The 19744-nt window shown below is 48.2% G+C and overlaps 1 protein-coding gene across 1 annotated transcript in view; it reads right to left on the bottom strand.

Annotated features, from left to right (window-relative positions):
• The window catches only part of BOLL (boule homolog, RNA binding protein), a 94045-nt gene extending 74613 nt beyond the window's left edge, over window positions 1–19432 (bottom strand). The window contains exon 1 of the mRNA XM_019554583.1: window positions 19317–19432. Coding sequence (XP_019410128.1) covers window positions 19317–19334 — 18 coding nt within the window. The 5' untranslated portion in view covers window positions 19335–19432. The remainder of the gene's footprint in view (window positions 1–19316) is intronic.
• Window positions 19433–19744: the final 312 nt, after the last annotated feature.

Genomic DNA, 19744 nt, shown 5'->3' with positions numbered 1-19744 from the left:
CAATATATGTAGCTATTTCTTCCCACACAAATATCTATGTCCTCAACTTCTATCTACCTAGATTCTTATCTGGCTCCTATTACTGTATTACCTATTACCTACTAATCTTAAGTATTTATCCTCATGCTGTTTGTGTGTACAGCTCTGGGTTCAAAAAACATTAACTTAAGCCAGAACAGAACAAAAAAAGCCAGTCCAATCTGACACTCTTCTTTGACTATCCTAATGACTGTTTTTATTAAGTACCTGAACCCTGATGCAATATGAACTGAAATTCTCCTGAAAGCTCTTGCCAGATCAACAGGCTTCTACAGCTTTACTCTCTACAGCTTGCTTTCTACTCTTGAGACATATGGGAAGAAACTGCTGTCTGGGCAATGGATTTAGGAAGCAGCCTGAGAATGTTGGCAGAGATGGGTTCCATGTACCAGGGACTTAATTATTCCTTCTTGCTGATACCTTTGTCTTCTGTGGGCTGAACTTTTATTTTTTTTCCTTCTCCTTAATACAAGGCACAAGAGACATTATGTTCTCAAAACTACTCCTAGCCTAAGACTTTCTGCATATCCTTTTTCACATCTTCTGATGAAGCAAACTTGGATTCATGAAAACTTGTGCTTACATATTTATCTATACAGACACATTACATTACATTACATAACCTGAGCTTTAGTTTGAAGTCAGTCAGAATGTAGGGTAGATATGCACCTTTACAGGCTAAGAAAGATAGAAATAGATCTCTTTCTCTGTCTTCCTCAGTCTGTAAAGATGCATATCTATCCCACCTTCTGACTAACATTGTTAACTACTGCTCTAAGATTAGAAAACCAAGACAATGTGCCTTCCACTGGAGACTTAGTTTCTCTGGTTGTTCAATCTAACATAAAAGGTGCTTTAGAGGTAAGCATTTGAAAAAAGGTAGCGGCAGTACAGGCTTAGAGGCAGAGACAGTACTGTTGCAAGAAGAACCCAAAATAGAGAAAGAAAAGCTGGTGCTGGCTGCAGACTATTGGGATACAGAGGCTAAGGAACTGCAGATCATGTAGTGCTAGAGACCCCAAAAGAAAGCAACTCAGATTTTAAAACTATTTAGATACTGAATTCAAAGTGAAATCAAAAGGAGTTACCTCTAATTACCGTTAAAAACAGGCCTGAAATACCCAGGAAAGTACAGCGTTTCACTAGCAATTTTAGTGAAGATGACATGCCTTTTTTACTTCAGTCTTTTACAACTAGGGCAAATACTAGATAACAAATACAACAAAGAGAAGGAAGGCGTCAAACAACCTAGAATAGTAGCAGAACAGGTTAGGGATTACTTAGAGCAGCATTTCTCAACTTGTGGGTTGTGACCCAAAGTGGGTTGCAAGAATATGAGAGAGTTGTGGACAAACTTGAAAAATGTTTCAACAAACTTTAAAAATGGATTTTCCTTTAAAAGAGAAAAACCTGGGAAACACGGCTTTTCCCTTGTAGGCAGGCAGAGTTGCAGGCTTGGGGCTCTCCATACCACACACACATCCATCCCCTGCCCCACACACTGGAAGGGCTGAGGCCTGGGAGTGGGGGGCAGCAGGTCAGGAGTGAGGGGCACTGGATTGGGACTATCAATGTTTACAAATGGGTCCTGGTACAAAAAAAAGTTGAGAACCACTGACTTAAAGAAGCTGGATGTTTTAAAGTGGGCAGGGCCAGATGGTTATCACCCTGCAGTGTTGAAGGAATTGGATGAAAATTTCAGAGCAATTAGCTATCCTTTTTCAGAACTCATGAAGGTTGGGCAAGGTCCCAGATAACTGGAAAGAGGCAAATATAGCACTGATCTCTAAGAAAGGGAAGAAGGAAAGTCCTATTAATTACAGACCAGTCAGTCTGATCTCAATACCTAGAAAGATCATGGAACAGGCCCTCACGGAATTTATCATGAAGCACCTAGAGGAGAATAAAATGAACAAGAATTTCTGGCCAGCTGGCTGGATGTGGAGGAGGGGCAAGGAAAGCTTGCACGTGGCAGTGGCCACACTCTCCACGCTCCTGCGCAGCTGCTGCTCCACAGGCAGCTGCCACCGCTCCTCCCCACCCCCACCCCCATGTTATCTGAAAACCCCTGCCAGAGGTTTTCAGATAACCAGCAATCTCCTTACTCTGGGGATGCCAGATAACAAAGATTTTACTGTACCTTGACTTTAGCAAGGCTTTTGACATGCTCTTCCATGACATTCTCATTAACAAGCTAAGGAAATAAAGACTAGAACGAAAGTACCGTAACATGGGTATATAATGGGTTGGATCACTCTGTTCAATAAGTATCCAATGGCTCAGTATCCAGTTGGGAGGAGGTCTCAGGTAGGGTTCCTTAGGGGTCTGACCCTGATCTGGTATTGTTTAACATCTTCATTAATGATTTGGACAATAAGATCAAGTGTACACTTAGCAAATTTGTGGATGACACCAATTCACTAGAGTTGCACACTCTGGAGGGTAGGGCTAGGATCCAGAATGACCCAAATAGATTGCAGACCATTTCTTCAGTCAACCAGATGAAATTCAACAACGAGAAGTGCAAAGTCCTACACTCAGGATGGAACAACTGCATGCAAATACAGAGTGGGGACCATGGGCAACTGGTGCCGCCTTAGTGCAGCTGATCACTGTGGCCACTTCCAGAAGTGGTTGTGGCTGGTTCTGGGAGCGCCACAGCACTCCACTTCCCAGCTGGCACTCACAGGGGGCACAGGCACTCCTGTCTGCCCCCCCGCCCATCACCTAAGCAGCGAGTGTGGCTGGTCAGGGGGTACACTGGTGCTCTCAGGGGGTGCACATGCACCCCCATACACATTCTATGCATAGCCACTGCTGGGGACCAACTGGCTAGATTGTAGTACAGGCAGTCCTCGACTTATGACTTTGAGTTACAACAAATGTCATTTACGACATTTAGAAACTGACACCCCGTTTCAACATTCCAACGTTGGTTTCGACTTTACTGTGGTCAATACAGCTGCGTCCAGCTGGTAAGTCTGTTGTGGTGGAAGGGGAAGAAAAGGGGCATGGGAGAATGGCAGATCAAGGCCCCTGTAGCAAGGGCGGGGCTGGGGCAAGCGCTGCTTCTGGTACTGGTCACTGTTTGTCTGGCAGCTTGTCCGGCATTTGGCGCCGCGGCTCCCGCTGGTTGTCCAAGAGGGCCTGGGGGGGAACATGCCCCAGATCTAAATGGCAGGGCTGGGGCTGCACTGGGCTGTGTGGGCTACAGCAAATTTTTGAGTGGCTGCAGCCTCCCCCATAGCTTCTGCTCCGATCCTGGAGCCCCCATGCCCCCCTCCTGCTTGCCCTGCCAGGGCAGGACAGGCACGGGACAAAGCTGTGGCTTGTCCGGGGAGGGGGGTGGGGTGGGGGAGGGGCAAGGCAGCTCCCACCACTTTGCACTGCTTGTCCAGAGACAGCACAACAGCTCCATCCCATGCCCACCCCAGCAGGTCGAGTGGTGGGAGGGCATAGCCCCCGCACCCAGCACTGCCACCACCAGCCTGGAGTGCAGCCCAGTGCAGCCTATCCTGCCTGCCTGCACAGATCCAGGAGCACATGCACCCTCGTGCCCGCCCAGACAAATGGCAGGAGCAGTGGCAGGAACTACTGAACGAGCTGCTAGATCAGCAGCGCGCAGCAGTGGGAGCCACCATCCCCTCCCTCCCTACACCCCCAATGAGCCATAGCTCAGTCCTGCACCCACCTGAGCCCAGATGAGCAGCGCCTGCCCCAGCCCCAGCCCCTCCCCCACTGCAAGGGGCATTGGTTTGCCCCCCCACGCTCCTTCCCTCCCCTTCCACCACAACAGACTTACCAGCTGGACACAGCTGTATTGAGTGTCATAAAGGAACCAATCCTCCATTTATAACACTGCTTCTACAGGTAAGTTGGAACCAACTTTCAACATTTCGACCTAAGACGCGGCTTTCAGGGACCAATTGCATCATAAGTCCAAGGACTGCCTGTACTGCAGAGAACGACCTGGGGTTTACAGCAAACTGCAAGATGAACACAAGCCAATACTGTGATCTTGTTGTAAAAAAGTCAAAAGCATATGAGTTTGTATCAATATTGACTGTTTTATATCTTAATTTTACAGCTTTCATTTATACCCAGCATAGCATTTTGGTTTTTTGGGCAATTTAATATTCTGTCTTTACTCTTAAGCATTTCTGGATTTACCCAAATCCCTTTACTGTCTTGTGTGTCCATTCAAAGAGATTCTTCAAACTCAAGAGTTGTAGAAAATGACAAGATGAGAATTGAGACCAGATTTATCTTCTCTGAAACCAAATCAGTATGCACCAAATTGATGTATTGTCTTTTAGATGCCCAGTTGAATGACACTAAGGCATTAGTCAGAGTCCTAACACTAATTTGCAGCTAGCTAGAGAAATATCAAGGAATTATAGCAGGAAAACTTGAAGGGCAAACTACTGATCTGTCTGAACATTCAAGGCATCCATTATGTAATAAATGAGAATACCACTTTTACACAGGACAACACAGAAGGGAAGCAACATAATTTAAATGAAGACTGAAATAAATTTTATAGCCTTGATTATTCTCAGCATGTACCATGTTTAAGAAAACTGCCACTCAGTTATATCTGAGTTTATAATTTGTTTCAGCAAGTGTAATGTCTGAATAAAGACAACTATTAATCCAGATTTTGGCAGTATTATGGAGCTGCTCTTTATTCAAAAGGACTCAATTCTGCTGCCCCTTGCCCCTCACCCAAAACCCAACCCCCAGCCCTGCTTGTGCCCCCTGCCCCCAGCCCTACTGCCCCTTGCTCCCCACCCAAAGCCCCAGCCCATCAACCTTGCTGTCCCTTGCCCCCCCACACTCAAAGCCTCTGTGCACTGCCACTCCAGGCCGTATGCGCTATGCTCTGGAGGGCCCTGGGGAGGGCAGCAAGGCCAGAAGCAGTGTGTGTGACCCAGAGCAGCAGCACACAGAGGGGCTGCACAGGGAAGCTGCCTGCTGCTGCAAGTGTTGCACTGCCTGGGTCACATTTCCCCTGCATGCATAGGAGCAACGTGGGCAGCACACAGGGTTGTGCCTTTCACTGCTGGCCCTGCCTGCAGGGGAAGTGTGGCTAGGGCAGCAGGCAGCTTTCTGTGCCCTGGCTGTGTCCTGCCACACCAGGTTCCACATGCTGCTCTGCAGAAGCAATGCCAAGGATTGCTGGTATCTGTTGCCTCCCCGAAGCCCGGGGCTGGGAGGCAGCTGGGGCCAGGGCCAGGGGGCAACAGCTGTTTGTAGCCTCCCGGCTGCAGCTGGCCCCAGCTCTGGGGTAGCTGCTGCCAGCCATGGTGCCTGGGCTGCTTGCAGCCTCCCAGCTACATGCTGGCCCCAACATGGGCTGAGGAAAATGGCTTCGTGTGCCATGCTCAGCATGCGTGCCAGGGGGTGCCGACCCCTGCTGTACAGGTTTCCCTTGATTTATGCGGGTTCTTTATATGCGAATTTGCTCTTATGCGATAAGCATATTTAGACCCATATTTTGTAATAAGCAAGGTAAATTTGTTCTTATGTAATCAGCAAAGACGCCCCCCACCCAAGCAGGTAAATCTGTGGGGAGAGGGGAAAAGGGCCACGGCCCCACTCACCCCAGCCCTGGCTGCAGCGACCCCGGGAGCGGCTGGCACCAGCTGCCTGCAGCCACTGGGTTACGCCGTGCCTTGACCCCCTCAGGGTTCTGCCTGCCCCTACTCACCCCAGATTCTACTGCAATGCCCTGAGAGTGGGCGATGTCAGCTCCCTGTAGCCACTGGGCAGCACCATATACTGGTGCAGGCAGCCAGGGCTGGGGCAAGTGCCGCACCTTGCACTCCCTGAGGCTCAGCTTGTCCACACTCACCCCAGCCCACGCTGGAGCAGCCCCAGGAACAGCCAACACCAGCTCCCCACACCAGGGCACAATGCAGCCCAGTGGCTATAGGGACCTGGCACTGGCCGCTCCTTGGGTAGCTGTAGCAGGAGCTGGGGTGAGTGGGGACAGGTAGAGCCCTGAGGAGCTTGGGGCACGGTGCAGGCCAGTGGCTGCAAGCAGTTGGTGCCAGCAGCTCCTGGGGCCACTGCAGCTGGGACTGGGGTGAGTGCTGCGCCCTGTGCTGCGCAGGGCTCCGCCTGTCCGCACTCACCCCAGCCCATGCTGAAGCAGCCAACACAGGAACCTATCCCTATTCCTTATATTATAAAGTGGGTTTGCTTTATGCAAATTTCATTTATGCGGCGTTCTCCAGGAACACATGTACTGCATAAATCGAGGGAAACCTGTATCTCAAATTAAAAGATTATAATCACAGATTTTATTTATATTTTTCCCAATTGTCAAAAACACCTATTGACAAATACTAGAAATAAACTCAGCAAACATTTGGAAGTGTAGATAGGTACCTTTTCCATTTCCTTCAGAAGATTCAGTCCATCTATAATTTGACAGCTACAGTCAATGAGAAGAATAGAACAGCACAGGTAGATTCAAAACAAGATTAAATGTTAAGCCTCTACCACCTTCAACCAAATCTGTCTTCATCTCCTAAAAGAAACACCTTGCATGTGCACCTCTTATCAGGAGTTGGCACTTTTATACATGATCGTATCTAAGCATTTGGAGGACGTGTTGGCATAACATATTGTGCTGCAAGGAGAAGAACCCACAAGGTCCTTCTCAAGTCTGATGAAAAGTGTGCATATGAAGACAAGAAACAAAAAGATCCAAAAAATGGATGCATCTTTTGTGTAACCAGGGAAAACCCTTTTGCAGACACTGCATAAAAGAAAATTCAACTCTTTAAATATTACTGTATTTACCCAAATCCAAGACAACTTTCAATTTAAGAACCTCCCCCCCAGTAATTAGACGCTATGCATGGAACATTTATAAATGTGTTATAATTTTCCATGTAGATAATCTAATTATTGGGGATCATCTTAAATTCTTCCTCTTCCTCTCTTCCTCCACTGCTGCAGCAAGGAAATCAGCAGCAGGGTAGCAAGCAGTGAGGAAAGGAGGCAAGTAGCCTGACCGCTGCCCCTTGTCTCTGCACCCCCACCATTTATGTTGTACTCTCCAGGCTGTCTGCCCCTTCTGCTGCCTCCCCTCAGTGCCTGTATCCTCATTCCAGCACACCCCCAACTGCTTACCTCCCCACTACCCCATGGCCTCTGTTTCCTTACCTGACTTCCACACTGTGCTTAGTGTCAGCCATGGTTCCAGCTCCATTCCCATGATAGCTCTGGCCCTGGTCCAGCCATGCAGCAGCACAAAATAGCAGCTCCAATCTCCTGGAACCAGACCTGCTGTCACTAACTACTGCTGCCTGGCTGGGCCAGAACAAGAACTACCCTGCACTTCATGTTGGAATGGGGCCTGAGCCATGGCTAATGGTAAGCAGTGAGGGGTGGGGGGGGGTGTGTGTGGCAGAGGCTGTGGAGAGGCAGGGGAGGTGGGGCAGGCAGAAGGTGTCCAGCAGCTGCAGCTCTAGCCTCAAGCCTGGGTTGATGCTGGAGTCAGAGCCACAGAAGCTGCCTTACCCCTCCACCCCAATACTCAAATCCAAGATGAGGGGCATTTTTACCTTACGTTAAATGAAGAAAAAACCTTGTCTCAAATCTGAGTAAATACAGTAAATTTAAACTACTACTTTTTATGTTAGAACAATGCAAAGGGCAATCCTTTAAGAACCTGTAATTAAGTCCTGGAAGACAAGGCTCCTCTACACTATTCTTTATAACACTTAAGAAGCAATACTGGATCAAAAATATTATAGTGATTTTAATCATTTAGACACCAGGATTTTACCACATGACTTTGTTCCATGCTGTTTCCTGGGACAAGAAACATAAGCAACAATTATTCTATCAAAATGATCCAAAGTCTACCTCTATACTTCATATATAATCTTATTATATTTACCTTAGCTGCAATGACTGACATTCAAAACCTGCTATGAATATATATAACTATCTCAGAAATGATTTATTTCTGTGAGTAATGTTGGTGCCTAAATGCACCCACTGTATTAACTGAATACAAGAAATAAGACAGTCCCTACTCCAAGATGCATACACATTAATTAAGATAATTACACATAGATTTTTTTGTATTAAGATGGGTAAAGAAAAACAAAAATACCAACAGAACATGTTTCATGTAGAGCAGCCTGTGCACACTTCTAATGTATGACAAGCAAGACAATAAAAAATCCTACTGGCCATTAATCTAGCCATTAACAGTTGACAGCTTATCACAAACAGAGTCCAGTATATTTGGTAATTATGGAATTTGCAACACAATTCAGAATCATTCATAAATCAGAATCTCAACTTTCATTTTTTAATCAGATTGTTCAGTTAAAAAATGAGCTGTATAGGAGCAGTTGGTTAATACATGCTGGAGCAGGGAGGCTGTAAAAGCTATTCTGTGGCAAATCTGGGCAGGAATGATGGTAGATGGCTCATTGTCTCTCAAATAACCTATCATCTAGTGCTTTGCTGTGCAGGACAGAAGGTGGACTCCTAGTAGTGGGAGTGGGTCAGTAATTTATTAAGTAAATTAATGATTGACTTGACAAATCGTATTCGTCTAAAAGAACAACGAAAAACAAGGAGTACACAAATATACTATCTTCAAAGGTGGCAATTCATTTAATTTCTAATGCAAAAATCCTGGATTCACTGGTGAACCTGTAGGCTATGAGCCTATGACCTGACAAAAAATTCCATACGTGTACCACACAGTAGGGAACTCTTAGTACTTCTTTACACACTGAAATTGTTAGTCTTCCTCTAGAAAGCCAAAACGATAACCACTAAAACAAACTATCGAAGTGACTACTTGAGTGAAATCACAAATTATCTCCACATGTGAAATTGAGTAATACTCCCAAAATAACCGATGAGTTCACATCAATATGCCTTAAGATTCAACGGGATTCCTCTGTCGTCCTATGACCTTTTCCATCTAGTTCTGCACCAAGTATGGTAGAAAGACAATGTCAATATTTTACCTCTAATGTTCTTCTGACAATGGGCTAGTGGACAATAATTTTATTAGATTTTTAAGCAGCCTTTGATATAGATCAGACAAAACAGGGGAAATTATTCTTTAATCGCTACAAAGCATTTTTTGGGAGAACACAGGAAGTAGTACTGGCTAACTACTCATCTATCCTTCTGAAGACGTTCTGTCCTGTTTACTGTGTATTAGACCTCTAGAGGAGATTGTAAGGAACCACAGGCTTCAATATGCCTAGCACACTAAGAAGAAATAGTTCTAGAGCAGGGGTGGACAATTACTTTGGGTGGAGGACCACTTATCAAGCTTTGGCAAGATGTCGAGGGACCAGGAAGTACTCCTTTCAGCAAGGGGTTTTGCCATCTCAGAACTATAAAAATACCAAATTACATTCTAAAAATTTAACATCTACAACACCCATTAATTTGATTTTAAAAAATATGTTTATCCTGATTTACATGCATTTGTGTAGTATACATGGAGGTGACTGCACAATAGTTTAAATAGTTTAAGTCTTACTCTTGTATACTGTGGGGGGATGGGAAGCATGGGGGGGTGGGTATAGGTTTGTGGGGGGCCGTGGTTGTGTGTGAAAGGGTTTTGTAGGGGGATAGGTGGGGTATGGGGTTTGTGAGGGGGTGTTTGTGAGGGTGGCTGGGGAGTGTGAGGGGGTGTGGGTATGCGTGTATAACAGTGCAAGGGGGGTTGTGGGTGCATATGTATGGTGGGGTGTGCATGTGGGTCTCACCCTACGCGCGCGCGCACACACACACACACGAGTCCCACTCCTGGCCCCAGGGTAGCGGCACGGGCTCTGTGGTCCTATGGTCTGGCAATGTAGACAGGAACCATAGTGCCAGAGCGGCCAGCAGTGGGGCAGGAAAGTGGGGAAACAGCAGTTGCAAGGGGGGGGGGGAATGACAGCAGGTGGCAATGAGTGAGCACATGAGAGCGCAGCCATAGCTGGCTGGGAGTTTGGGGCCCACACCAGTGTCCGAGGTTCAGTGCCAGCAGGGCTCACAGCGTGACAGCAGGCATGCAAGCACAGGGAGGCGGAAACAGCCCCAGGGTCCCAAGCCAAAAGCTTTTGCTAGGCAGAGGCTTCCAATTGGAGGGGAGGGGGTGGCACAGAGCCAGGCAGGCCTTGCTGCTGCGCCCTGCTCCCAGCTCCCTCTGGGTCCTACTACCCCTGTCTCCCGTCATCTTTGAGAGACAGCCAGGAGCAGATAAATATTCATTTTCTAAATTTTTTATGGGCCCTGTGGGCCAGATAGAAAGGTCTGGCAGGCCAGATCTGGCTCATGGGCCATATTTTGACTGCCCCTATTCTAGAGCCTCCTTTCATCAGGTTCTGTGCATTTGGGTCAGATACTGATGAGAACAAGTTGACTGATTCCATGAAAAACATTGAATGGATAAAAGCAGAGAGCCAAACTGAGGAACTGATGAAGGCAAGGACTATTGGAAGGGGTTCTCTCTTGCTAAACTGGCTTATGATTTTGGAGGGTTGGTGGTTGTAGCCATGTTGGTCTAAGGACATAGGCAGGCAAGGTTGTCTAGGTAGATGTGATATCTTTTATTACTAGACTAACTAAATAGTTGGGAAAAAAGTTCTTTCCAAGCTTTCGGAGACCCTTCATCAGGCATAGGGCAGAGTCTCCCTATGCCTAACAGGGTGTTTGTGCCCAAAAGCTTTCAAGAAATGTTTTCCAACTATTTAGATGGTCTAATAAAACATATCACATCTGCCTAAACAATTTTGCTTGCTTATGATTCTGGTGGACTTCAAGAGCAGGCTGACCTTGGATTCCTGGTTAGCAGCTGTTTCTATTTGTGATTAACTATTTAAAGGCAAATTTTAACCAATGTACATCTCTGGATTCTTAATGAATGCCCTGTATTCTATTTAGAGATATCCTTGAAACATTTCCAGTAGTTTGAGAGAAGCGATTACCCCCCTCTGCTTGGCACTGATGAGGCCACATATGGAATACTGTTTCCAGTTTTGGGCCACCCACTACAGAAAAAAATTGGACAAATTGGAGAAAGTCCAGGGGAGGGCAATGAAAATGGTTAGGGGGCTGAGGCACATGGCTTATGAGGAGAGGCTGAGGGAATTGTGCTTATTTAGTCTGGAAAAGAGAAGACTAAGAGGGGATTTAATAGCAGCCTTCAACTTACCTGAAGGGCAGTTACAAAAGAGGATGGAGCTAGACTACGGTGGACAATTATTTAGACTGGAGGGCCACTTAATGAGTTTTGGTGACTTGCTGAGGGCCATACTCATCTCTCTCTCTCTTCTGCTCTCTTGCTAGCTCTCACTGCCTCCAGAACCTGTCCAGAGCTGTAATTCATTTGGTGCCCCAATGCTCAGCTGCAAACCCAGATGGGGACTTCCACCAGGGAGGACAGGCGGTGGCATCAGCTGTGGGCACAGCCAGCAGGTTCCAGAGGCTTGACACAGAACCTACCAGCAGTGTTCACAGCTGATGAAGCCGCTGCAGAAGCTCCTGCCTGGGTTCACAGCTGATGCCACTGGCAGGTTCTGGGATGGAGCTTTGGGCAGGTACTTTAGTCATGCCAGGAGGGCAATGGTGTCAGCTATTGACGTTGCTGACAGGGTTCTGCATCAGGGCTGCTGAACCAGCCAACAAAATCCACAGCTGACACTGCTGCCTGCCTGCTGCAGCAAAACCCAAGCCACTGCATCAAGAGGTGATGCTGCCGGACAGAAGCAGTCCTGCCTAGCATACAAAAAACAGCCCCGCCTAGCACCACGCAGCAGCCAGAGCTGAAGCTGCTGGCTGCTCATGGGCCAGATCTAATGAATTAGAAGCCACTTGCCCACAGACCAGGCTGAATCTGTTGGCAGGCTGGATCTGGCCTGTAGACCATATTTTGCCCACCCCTGAGTTAGACTCTTCTCAGTGATGGCAGATGACAGAACAAGGAGCAATGGTTTCAAGTTGCAGTAAGAGAAGTTTAGTTTAGATATCAGGAAAAAGCTCTCTTGCTAGGAGGGTAGTGAAGCACTGGAACAGGTTACCCCAAGAGGTTGTGGAACTTCCATCCTGGGAGGGTTTTAAGTCCCCGCTAGACAAAGCCTTGGTTGGGATGATCTAATTGGGGATGGTCCTGCTTTGAGCAGGCGGTTGGACTAGACGGACTCCTGAGGCTCCTTCCAACACTAATTTTCTATGATTCTTTGATTTTATGATACAGAAGGGTCAATCCGTGCACTTTAGTGGGGTAAATAGGCATAAGCATACTGCAACTCTGTGAACTGTAATCTATTTGTTGGTGGAACCAAAATCCTGGTTCTTCAATTTATAAATTTTTCACTGTTGATGCCATAACATATACAAATGAAACAAGGTTAGCCTGCTTTTGAAAATATTCCCAGCTTGATATCTGCATGAACAAAGGACGTTTGAACTGAAAACACAGGCTTCTATGGATAATGCCCTTAAACAAATTTAGGTAGTACACTCTAATAATATTTTCTATAATGCATTTAAAGTTTTAACATAGACTGTATAACATGCTCTTTGGAATTAATTTGTTGGTAGAAGTTCTCTGCTGACCATAATTCTTAAACGTATAAAACAAAATTATCACAATGGTCTCTAGCAAGGGTTCCTAAACTGACCTGCAAACCTCTTTGACGCAGTCTGCCAACCAGGACTGCCCCTTTCTAATGGTTCTTCAGGATGCAAAACATTGGGAACACCCAGTCTTTAGGTTCACTGTTGACATTAACACACTAAAAAGTAAATGGATTCACAGCTGCATAAAGTTATGGCATAACTGTATACATAACTGAAGATTACTAGCATGAAGCAAAATAGAAGAACATTAACTGAATGACAGTACGCTTTGGCCCTGCTGGCTCATTGGTGAAATTTAATTCCAAAGCCAAGCATCTCCACTAAAAATAATTTTTTCACTCCTACACATTAAAATCTAGGTCTTCAACCCATCAGAAGTAATCATGACCTCATCGTAAATAGAGTTTGGGGAAAAAATAGAGCTCTCTATCCTCCATGTCCCAAATCTCTCCTCGTGCCAAATTAATTTGTTTTAATATTAAAAAAAACCAGCTTTCTGTCTTTCCTCCACCCTTTTTACCTTTCTTAATAACACTGCAAAGTTTATTTCTATTGTAGAATGGGAATAGTCTCTGCAGTCTCATTGGTAGAGTCATAGATTGTAAGGCCGGAAGGGACCCTGGAAGATCACTGGGTAGAGAGAGAGAACAGGAGCAGCAGAAGGCAACTATAAAGAGACTGGGTGCTCATTTGTGAACTAGATCATCTCCTTTCCTCTTCCACACCAGATTTAACAGCACAGTACAATCATCTGCAGCACTATATGGTTATGAGGAAAGGGGAGTCATTAAACCATTTAATAAATAAAACCCACAAAGAGCAATCCTATCCCTGGGGCAGAGGAAGGAGGCATGATCAAACACCTGACAAAGGTAGTGAGGGTACCTGTGCCTCAACATCCCTGACGACCCCATAAGGAGGGACAGAAATATATAACTGAAGCTTCCTGCTACTGTCCCAGTATAAATAAAACCAAAACAAGACTCAGGTGTTTTACATGGCTATAGCAACATGAATGGATTTATGCTAATACAGGGAGCCTCAATGCAAAAGCCTGAAGATAAGTTCCAGGGTCACTGCATGCAAGCAGTCCTAAGAAGAAATTCTCTTGCTTCAGGAATAAATTTGCTGCTATCTGAGGGCCTGGCTAGAGATTACAGCTTTCTTGGTGTATTTGCAAGGATTACTAGCTATACAGAGGCAAGTGTGGTGTTCTATGGGTTTGCCTTCTGTAGTTGTTTGCAGGTCAATACAGATGTGAGTCATGGTTTTTAGAAAACTGATGTTAGTTTAAGAGAGAATAGGATAGGAGGGTAATAGCTGCTGAACCACAAACCATACATCCCACGATGAAAACCATCAGCATCCATGGACCCTCCATGTCTATCACAGATTGTAATCTATCTCATCCATTGCCCTAAGTACCCACATGAAATCTAAGTGGATAAACCTAAACTACAACTATGCTCTTAGTAAAAATTGATAAAGGCTGGCTAAAGGGCAGAAAGCAAAGAATAAGCATATGGCCATTTCTCACAATGGAGCAAGACTGGCAATATGTAGGGGGTACACATGCACCCCAAGAGCGCTGCTGCACCTCCTGTCAGGCTGCACTCCCTGTTTAGGCAACAGGCAGGGGACAGGTGGGAGCACCAGTGCCCCTGCTGCAAGCGCTGGCCAGGGAGCAGGGCTGCCAGCAAAAGTGGCCATGTCACTTCCAGAAGTGACTGTGGGACTTCTGGAAGCAGCACGGCCACTTTTTGGTTAGTGAGATTGGCTGCAGGGGACCCCCCCACCCCAGTCACCGTGATCAGCCACCGGGTCACTGACTGGGGGGGCGGGTATGTGTCCCCCCTGACTCAAGAGGCACCAGTCGCCCAGTTGCACCAGTAGCAAAATAAGCAGTAGCTTATCCCTGGGATCTATGATGTTTAACAGGCTCGTAAACAATTTGGACAGGATGAGAATGACAAGGCCAAATTTACAGATCTCTCTAAATTATTCATGGTGGCAAAAAACAAGCTGAACTGCACAAGTTCTTTGGAAGTAAAACTGCAGAAGTAAAATTGAGTGAACAGTAGGGCTATCTGCAGCTTTGGTAGCCTATTTGATTAGGAGGAGATTTGGCCCGATTCAGTGACCGAATTGCTGAATCCAAATCAAAATGGGAGACCAACTAAAAGCTCTGAATCGAATCGGAAGCCTCTGAATCAATCTGGAAAAGATTCAGCTGATTTGGAGATTCAGCCAGAGACTAAACAGGCAGCAGTCCTCACCATGCTGACATAGCTGCCTCCAGCTGGTAAGTCTGTTGTGGTGGGCAGAGGGGGGAGGGAAGGATTGAGGCTGGGACAAGCTGCCTAGTCAGGGCAGGGGGTATCGGAAGGGGGGTGTGGGATGCAGGCCCAGCAGTGCTTGGAGAGGGGGCTATGCCCTGCTGCTGTTTGCCCAGCTGAAGCAGGAGGGGGGCAGGATGCGGGTGTCGTGCACTCCAGGCAGAAGGGGGAAAGCAGCAGCAGGGCATAGGCCCCGCTCCCAGCAGTACCGCACCCACATCCCGTGCTGGCTGGGCCAGCAGCAGCAGTGCCTGCTCCCCCGCACCAGCTGGGCCGGCAGCTGAAGGGCAGAGCCCCTGCTCCCAGTGCTGATACAGGTACGGCAGTGCTGGAAGCAGGGGCTATGTCCTGCTGCTGCTTGCTGAGCCAGGGTGGAGGGGGTGCGATGCAGGCATGGCTTGCTCTGGGCAGAAGGGGGCAAGCGGCAGCATACCCAGTGCTCTTATGCCCGCATCCCCTACCCCTACTGCTGGGCAAGCAGCAGCAGGGTAGAGCCTCCACTCCCAGCACTGCTGCACCAACATCAGCACTGTGAGTGGGAGCTCTACCCTGCTGCCACTTATCCAGCTGGTGCGGGGGGGCAAGCACTGCCACCGCCTGCCCAGCCAGGGTAGCAAGAAGCAGGATGCAGGCATGGCACCACTGGGAGCGGGGGCTATGCCCTCCTGTCGCTTGCCCCCTTCTGCCCACAATGAGCCGTGCCTGCATACTGTCCCGCCACCCCGGCTGGTCAAACAGCAGTAGGGCATAGCCCCTGCTCCCAGCACTGCTGTGCCTGCATCCCGTGCTGTGCCCCCCCCACCCCGAGACCCACACCTCTCACCCTAGCTGGACAGCTTGTCCCAGCCTCAATCCCTTCCCCCTCTGCCCACCACAACAGACTTACCAGCCGGAGACAGCTGTGTCCACCATGGTAAGGACTGCTGTACCTGTTTAGTCTATGGCCAAATCTCCAAAGCAGCACCGAAACTTCAGATCTGATTTGGCCTAATTGAATTGGGACAATGATTCAAAGCTCTGAATTGAATCGTTGTCCCTCCAAATTGGCTGAATCCGAGGCAAATACTTGCTGCTTTGCATAGACTTAGTGAACAGACAGCAAACTGATAGACGACATTCAGTGCTGTTAAGTGCAAAGGGATACATATACATGATGATGGACTCTACAGTCACTGCTATTCACATCTACACCTTGAATACTGTCTATTCTGTGCCGTTCTGTTTCCTCAGTCTCCAAAGGACTATAGTAGAACTAGAAAAGGCACAGAGAAGGACTAGAGGGATGATTAGGAACATGGAGAAGCTTCCATGAGGACAGACTAAATAGGCTAGGATTGTTCATCTTAGAAGGAAGATGATTGTGGTGGGGAGGGGGTGATATGATGGAGATGTATAATTTATAAGTAATGTGGAGAAATAAATAGGGATATACTGTTTAACACTTCTTACAACAGTAGAACTAGGGAACACAAGGAAATTATTAGGAAGTAGTTTCAAAATGAAAGGAAATTATTTTTCATGCAGCATGTAATTAATTGTGGAACTCACTACCACAGGACCTTGTAGAGGTTGACAGTTTAAACAGGTTCAAAATTTGGTGCAACAGATTTAACAGGATCCAACTCGGAAGATGGCCACAATGCCCTTTGGCTGCTGTACCACTCCTGCTCTCACCTGCTTGGGACTCTCCAGCCACAGCCCCATCTTTTCCTGCCAGGCCTTTATGATGATAAATATAGATGTGGGAGGCTGCCTTCACAGTACTAGGACAAGCCTTAGGTACTTCATTCTGCTCTCTTGATTGTTAGGCTGCCTTGGTTTGACCCAATCTCTGCCTCAAGCAAGGCACTGCTCTTTCTGTCTGGCTTCAGCCTCCTCACTCTCCCTATCTCTCTCCACAGTGCCCTGCTTTGGTTCTACCTTGATCCACTGGGCCCCTTAGCTTGTATCATAAAAGACAGGGGGCATCACTAATGCCCCTGTGGCTTTGCAGGCCAAACCTTCAACAGCCCCTCCCTAGAGCACAGCTTCATGGCCTCCTGCCTTCCTATCAGCCACACCCATGCCTCATGGGTAAACAGAAACATACACTGCAGACAGAAATGCAGCTCTCAGCTGTAACTCCAAATGATTCCTGCAAAGCATTCTGAGTTATGTTACCCCAGACCAAACGGAAGTTTGGTTCCAGGGTGGGTGGAAACATAGCTATGGGCTGGGAGTCTACAGCCAGGTTACCATAAAAATGACCAGGGCTCTTTGTCAGGGGTTGCTGTTTTCAGAATGGGAGGGGAGAAAAGCAGTGAAGGCTCCCCAGCTGATGCTGGAGGGTAGGGTGGGTGAACTGGAGTGTCCCCCCCCAAGGCGGCTCCAGTACACCTGCCCCACACTATGTGGGGACTGAAAAACCCTAGACTGAACTCCCTCTGCTCCCTTTCCCCCCACCTCCCATTCTGAAAATGGGGACAGGTTGTGAGCTGGAAAGACAAGTTACAAAAGATGCTACATTTTTAAATGTCTTTATCTCATGGGTGGGCAAAATGCACCCCAGGCCATTCTATCTGTGAGGCCCCCCAAATTTTAGAAAATTAATATTTGCTGCCTGTCATGCAGCCCTCGATGGCTTGCCAAAACTCAGTAAGTGACCCTCTGCCCAAAATACCTGCCCACCCCTACTTTATCTGATACTTCATGCAATCACAGGTTAGATTTTCATCCCATTTTTAAGCTGTCTACAGCTGTGCTCTTGTGTTTGGTCACAGCTATAAACTGCTTTCTGTGCGAGATCAAGTGAAAATTCTCAGTTCTATCTGCACCCATAAATCCCCAAATAAAACTACTAACCCATCTGTGTACACTCACCAGAGCAGATACTTGCCCACCCCTACTAGCTGGCAGCATTTGGGGCTTCCTCTCGCCTCCAGCTTCCTACCCCCACAGCTGAAGGCAGGGCATCCTGTGAGCAAAGGGAGCCCTCTGGCTTGGGGAACCCATGCTGCATGGTATCCAGCCCTAACAGCATATAGGCCTTCAGTTGTGGTGTGGCCCCTGCAGCAGGTAGCCAGGGCCTGTGGTCTCCAGCCACTTTCAGAAGCTGGGGCAGTCCTGTTTTATATCATTAAGTGCAGCTAGTTCAACTATCTTTTATTTGGCTTCTAGCTTCTTCAAATGATTTTTCTTTGCTCTACTGCCCTCTTCCCCTTCTGCAAGTGTCTTTTCACTTACATAATAGAGTTAAACAAAAACAATTGTTTTACTACTATTTAGCTTATGCTTTATCTGTCTTTCGAGACAGATCTGAGTTGTTAGACAAGCTGTTGGATGCTGCGCAAGACATCTCTCCCAGTCACGTAGTTACACTGACAAAATAAATTACCAAATCAACTCTACTTCTTTTAACAGTGTTGGAGAGCTGTTCTAACTGTGATAGTCCAGAAAACATATGAGGGGCAACAGTTTGGGGGGTTTTTTGGGGGGGAGGGGATCTCTTTTATTGAATCAACTGAGGAAAACCTGTTAGCACAGTCAAAAAGAGCACAACCCCCCCTTACCTTGCTTCTTGCATATTTCCTGAGCCATCATCACAGCTAAACAAACCTAACATCCCACTGCACCCAGGTAGATCTGCAACCCCAAGGTCACAGGCTTCCCTGCTCACAGGCAGCTGTTAGGAAGTAACTGTCCTGCTCCAGAAGAAAAATGGGGGAGAAGCAAGTCACATGTCCCACATGAAACCAACCCTACCCTGGTTCAAAGGGAACATCATATAGCCACAGCAACCTCAGGGTGGGCATTCCCAACTCCCCGTGCCCATATCCTCTCACCCACTGACAGAAAGGAAGCCATCTATCAACGCCGCAAGCGACTGCAAGCCCAACCCCTACCCAACGCGCAGGCGCAGACGGCGTGGACCCACGTGGAAGGCTCCTACGGGGCGGGACCACGGATTCGAAATACTCGCGAGGGGCGGGGCGAGGAGTGGCCACAAACGGCTGTCCCAGGGGCGGGGCCAACGGCTCTCGGCTGCTCGAGAGGTGTGACCAGCCCGTGCCGGTTTTGGCGGGAAAGCCGCGTTCTACCATTGCTTCTGTCACGTCCCTCCACGCCTTAGCGGCAGAGCGGGTCCACCTCCCGTCGCCATCTGCGGTTCCCACGGCCGGTATCGCGGCTGAATTGGCTCCGCGCTGCGGGCAGGGGCCGAGGCCTGTAACACACGCGCCTCTCCCGTCGGCCGAGGCCAGGCGTGAGGGTGGCCTCGTCCCACGCGGCGCCATCTGCGGCCTCCTCGCTCCCGGGCCCCCCCAACCCCTAGTTACTCACCACACTGTCCGGCTCCATCTCCCCCTTCACACCGGCCTCAAAGCCGCCGCGGCACGTTCCCGGCACGCCGCTCCCTCCACACGCGCCGCCAGCTCCGAGCGCGGCCGCCAGCCTGTGCCGCCAACAGAACAGGCAGCGTCAGGCGCGGGGCGGGCGGGCCCAGAAAACAGAGGTGGGAGAGGAGAGAGGGGGTCTCCTAAATGCCCGGGGCGGGGAGCAGGGGGGCACACAGCGAGGGAGGTTGATACTGAGGTTGTGGGAAGCGACCGCGGAGAAACAGGAGCGGGCGGGCGCTGCTTTCCGCGCCAACAACTTATTTTCCCGTCTGTGGGGCCCGCAAAGTTTCCCCGGCCTGCGCCTCCCGAGGCTGGCCCCCATTTCTCCTCCAAATGAGCCTACACATCTGTCCCCACCAGACCCGACCCCCC

Source organism: Crocodylus porosus, unplaced genomic scaffold (assembly GCF_001723895.1).
Source record: "Crocodylus porosus isolate Cpor-Errol unplaced genomic scaffold, CroPor_comp1, whole genome shotgun sequence".
Lineage (NCBI taxonomy): Eukaryota > Metazoa > Chordata > Crocodylia > Crocodylidae > Crocodylus > Crocodylus porosus.
The sequence above is the reverse complement of the archived record's forward strand: the minus strand, read 5'-3'. Positions and strand labels throughout refer to the sequence as shown.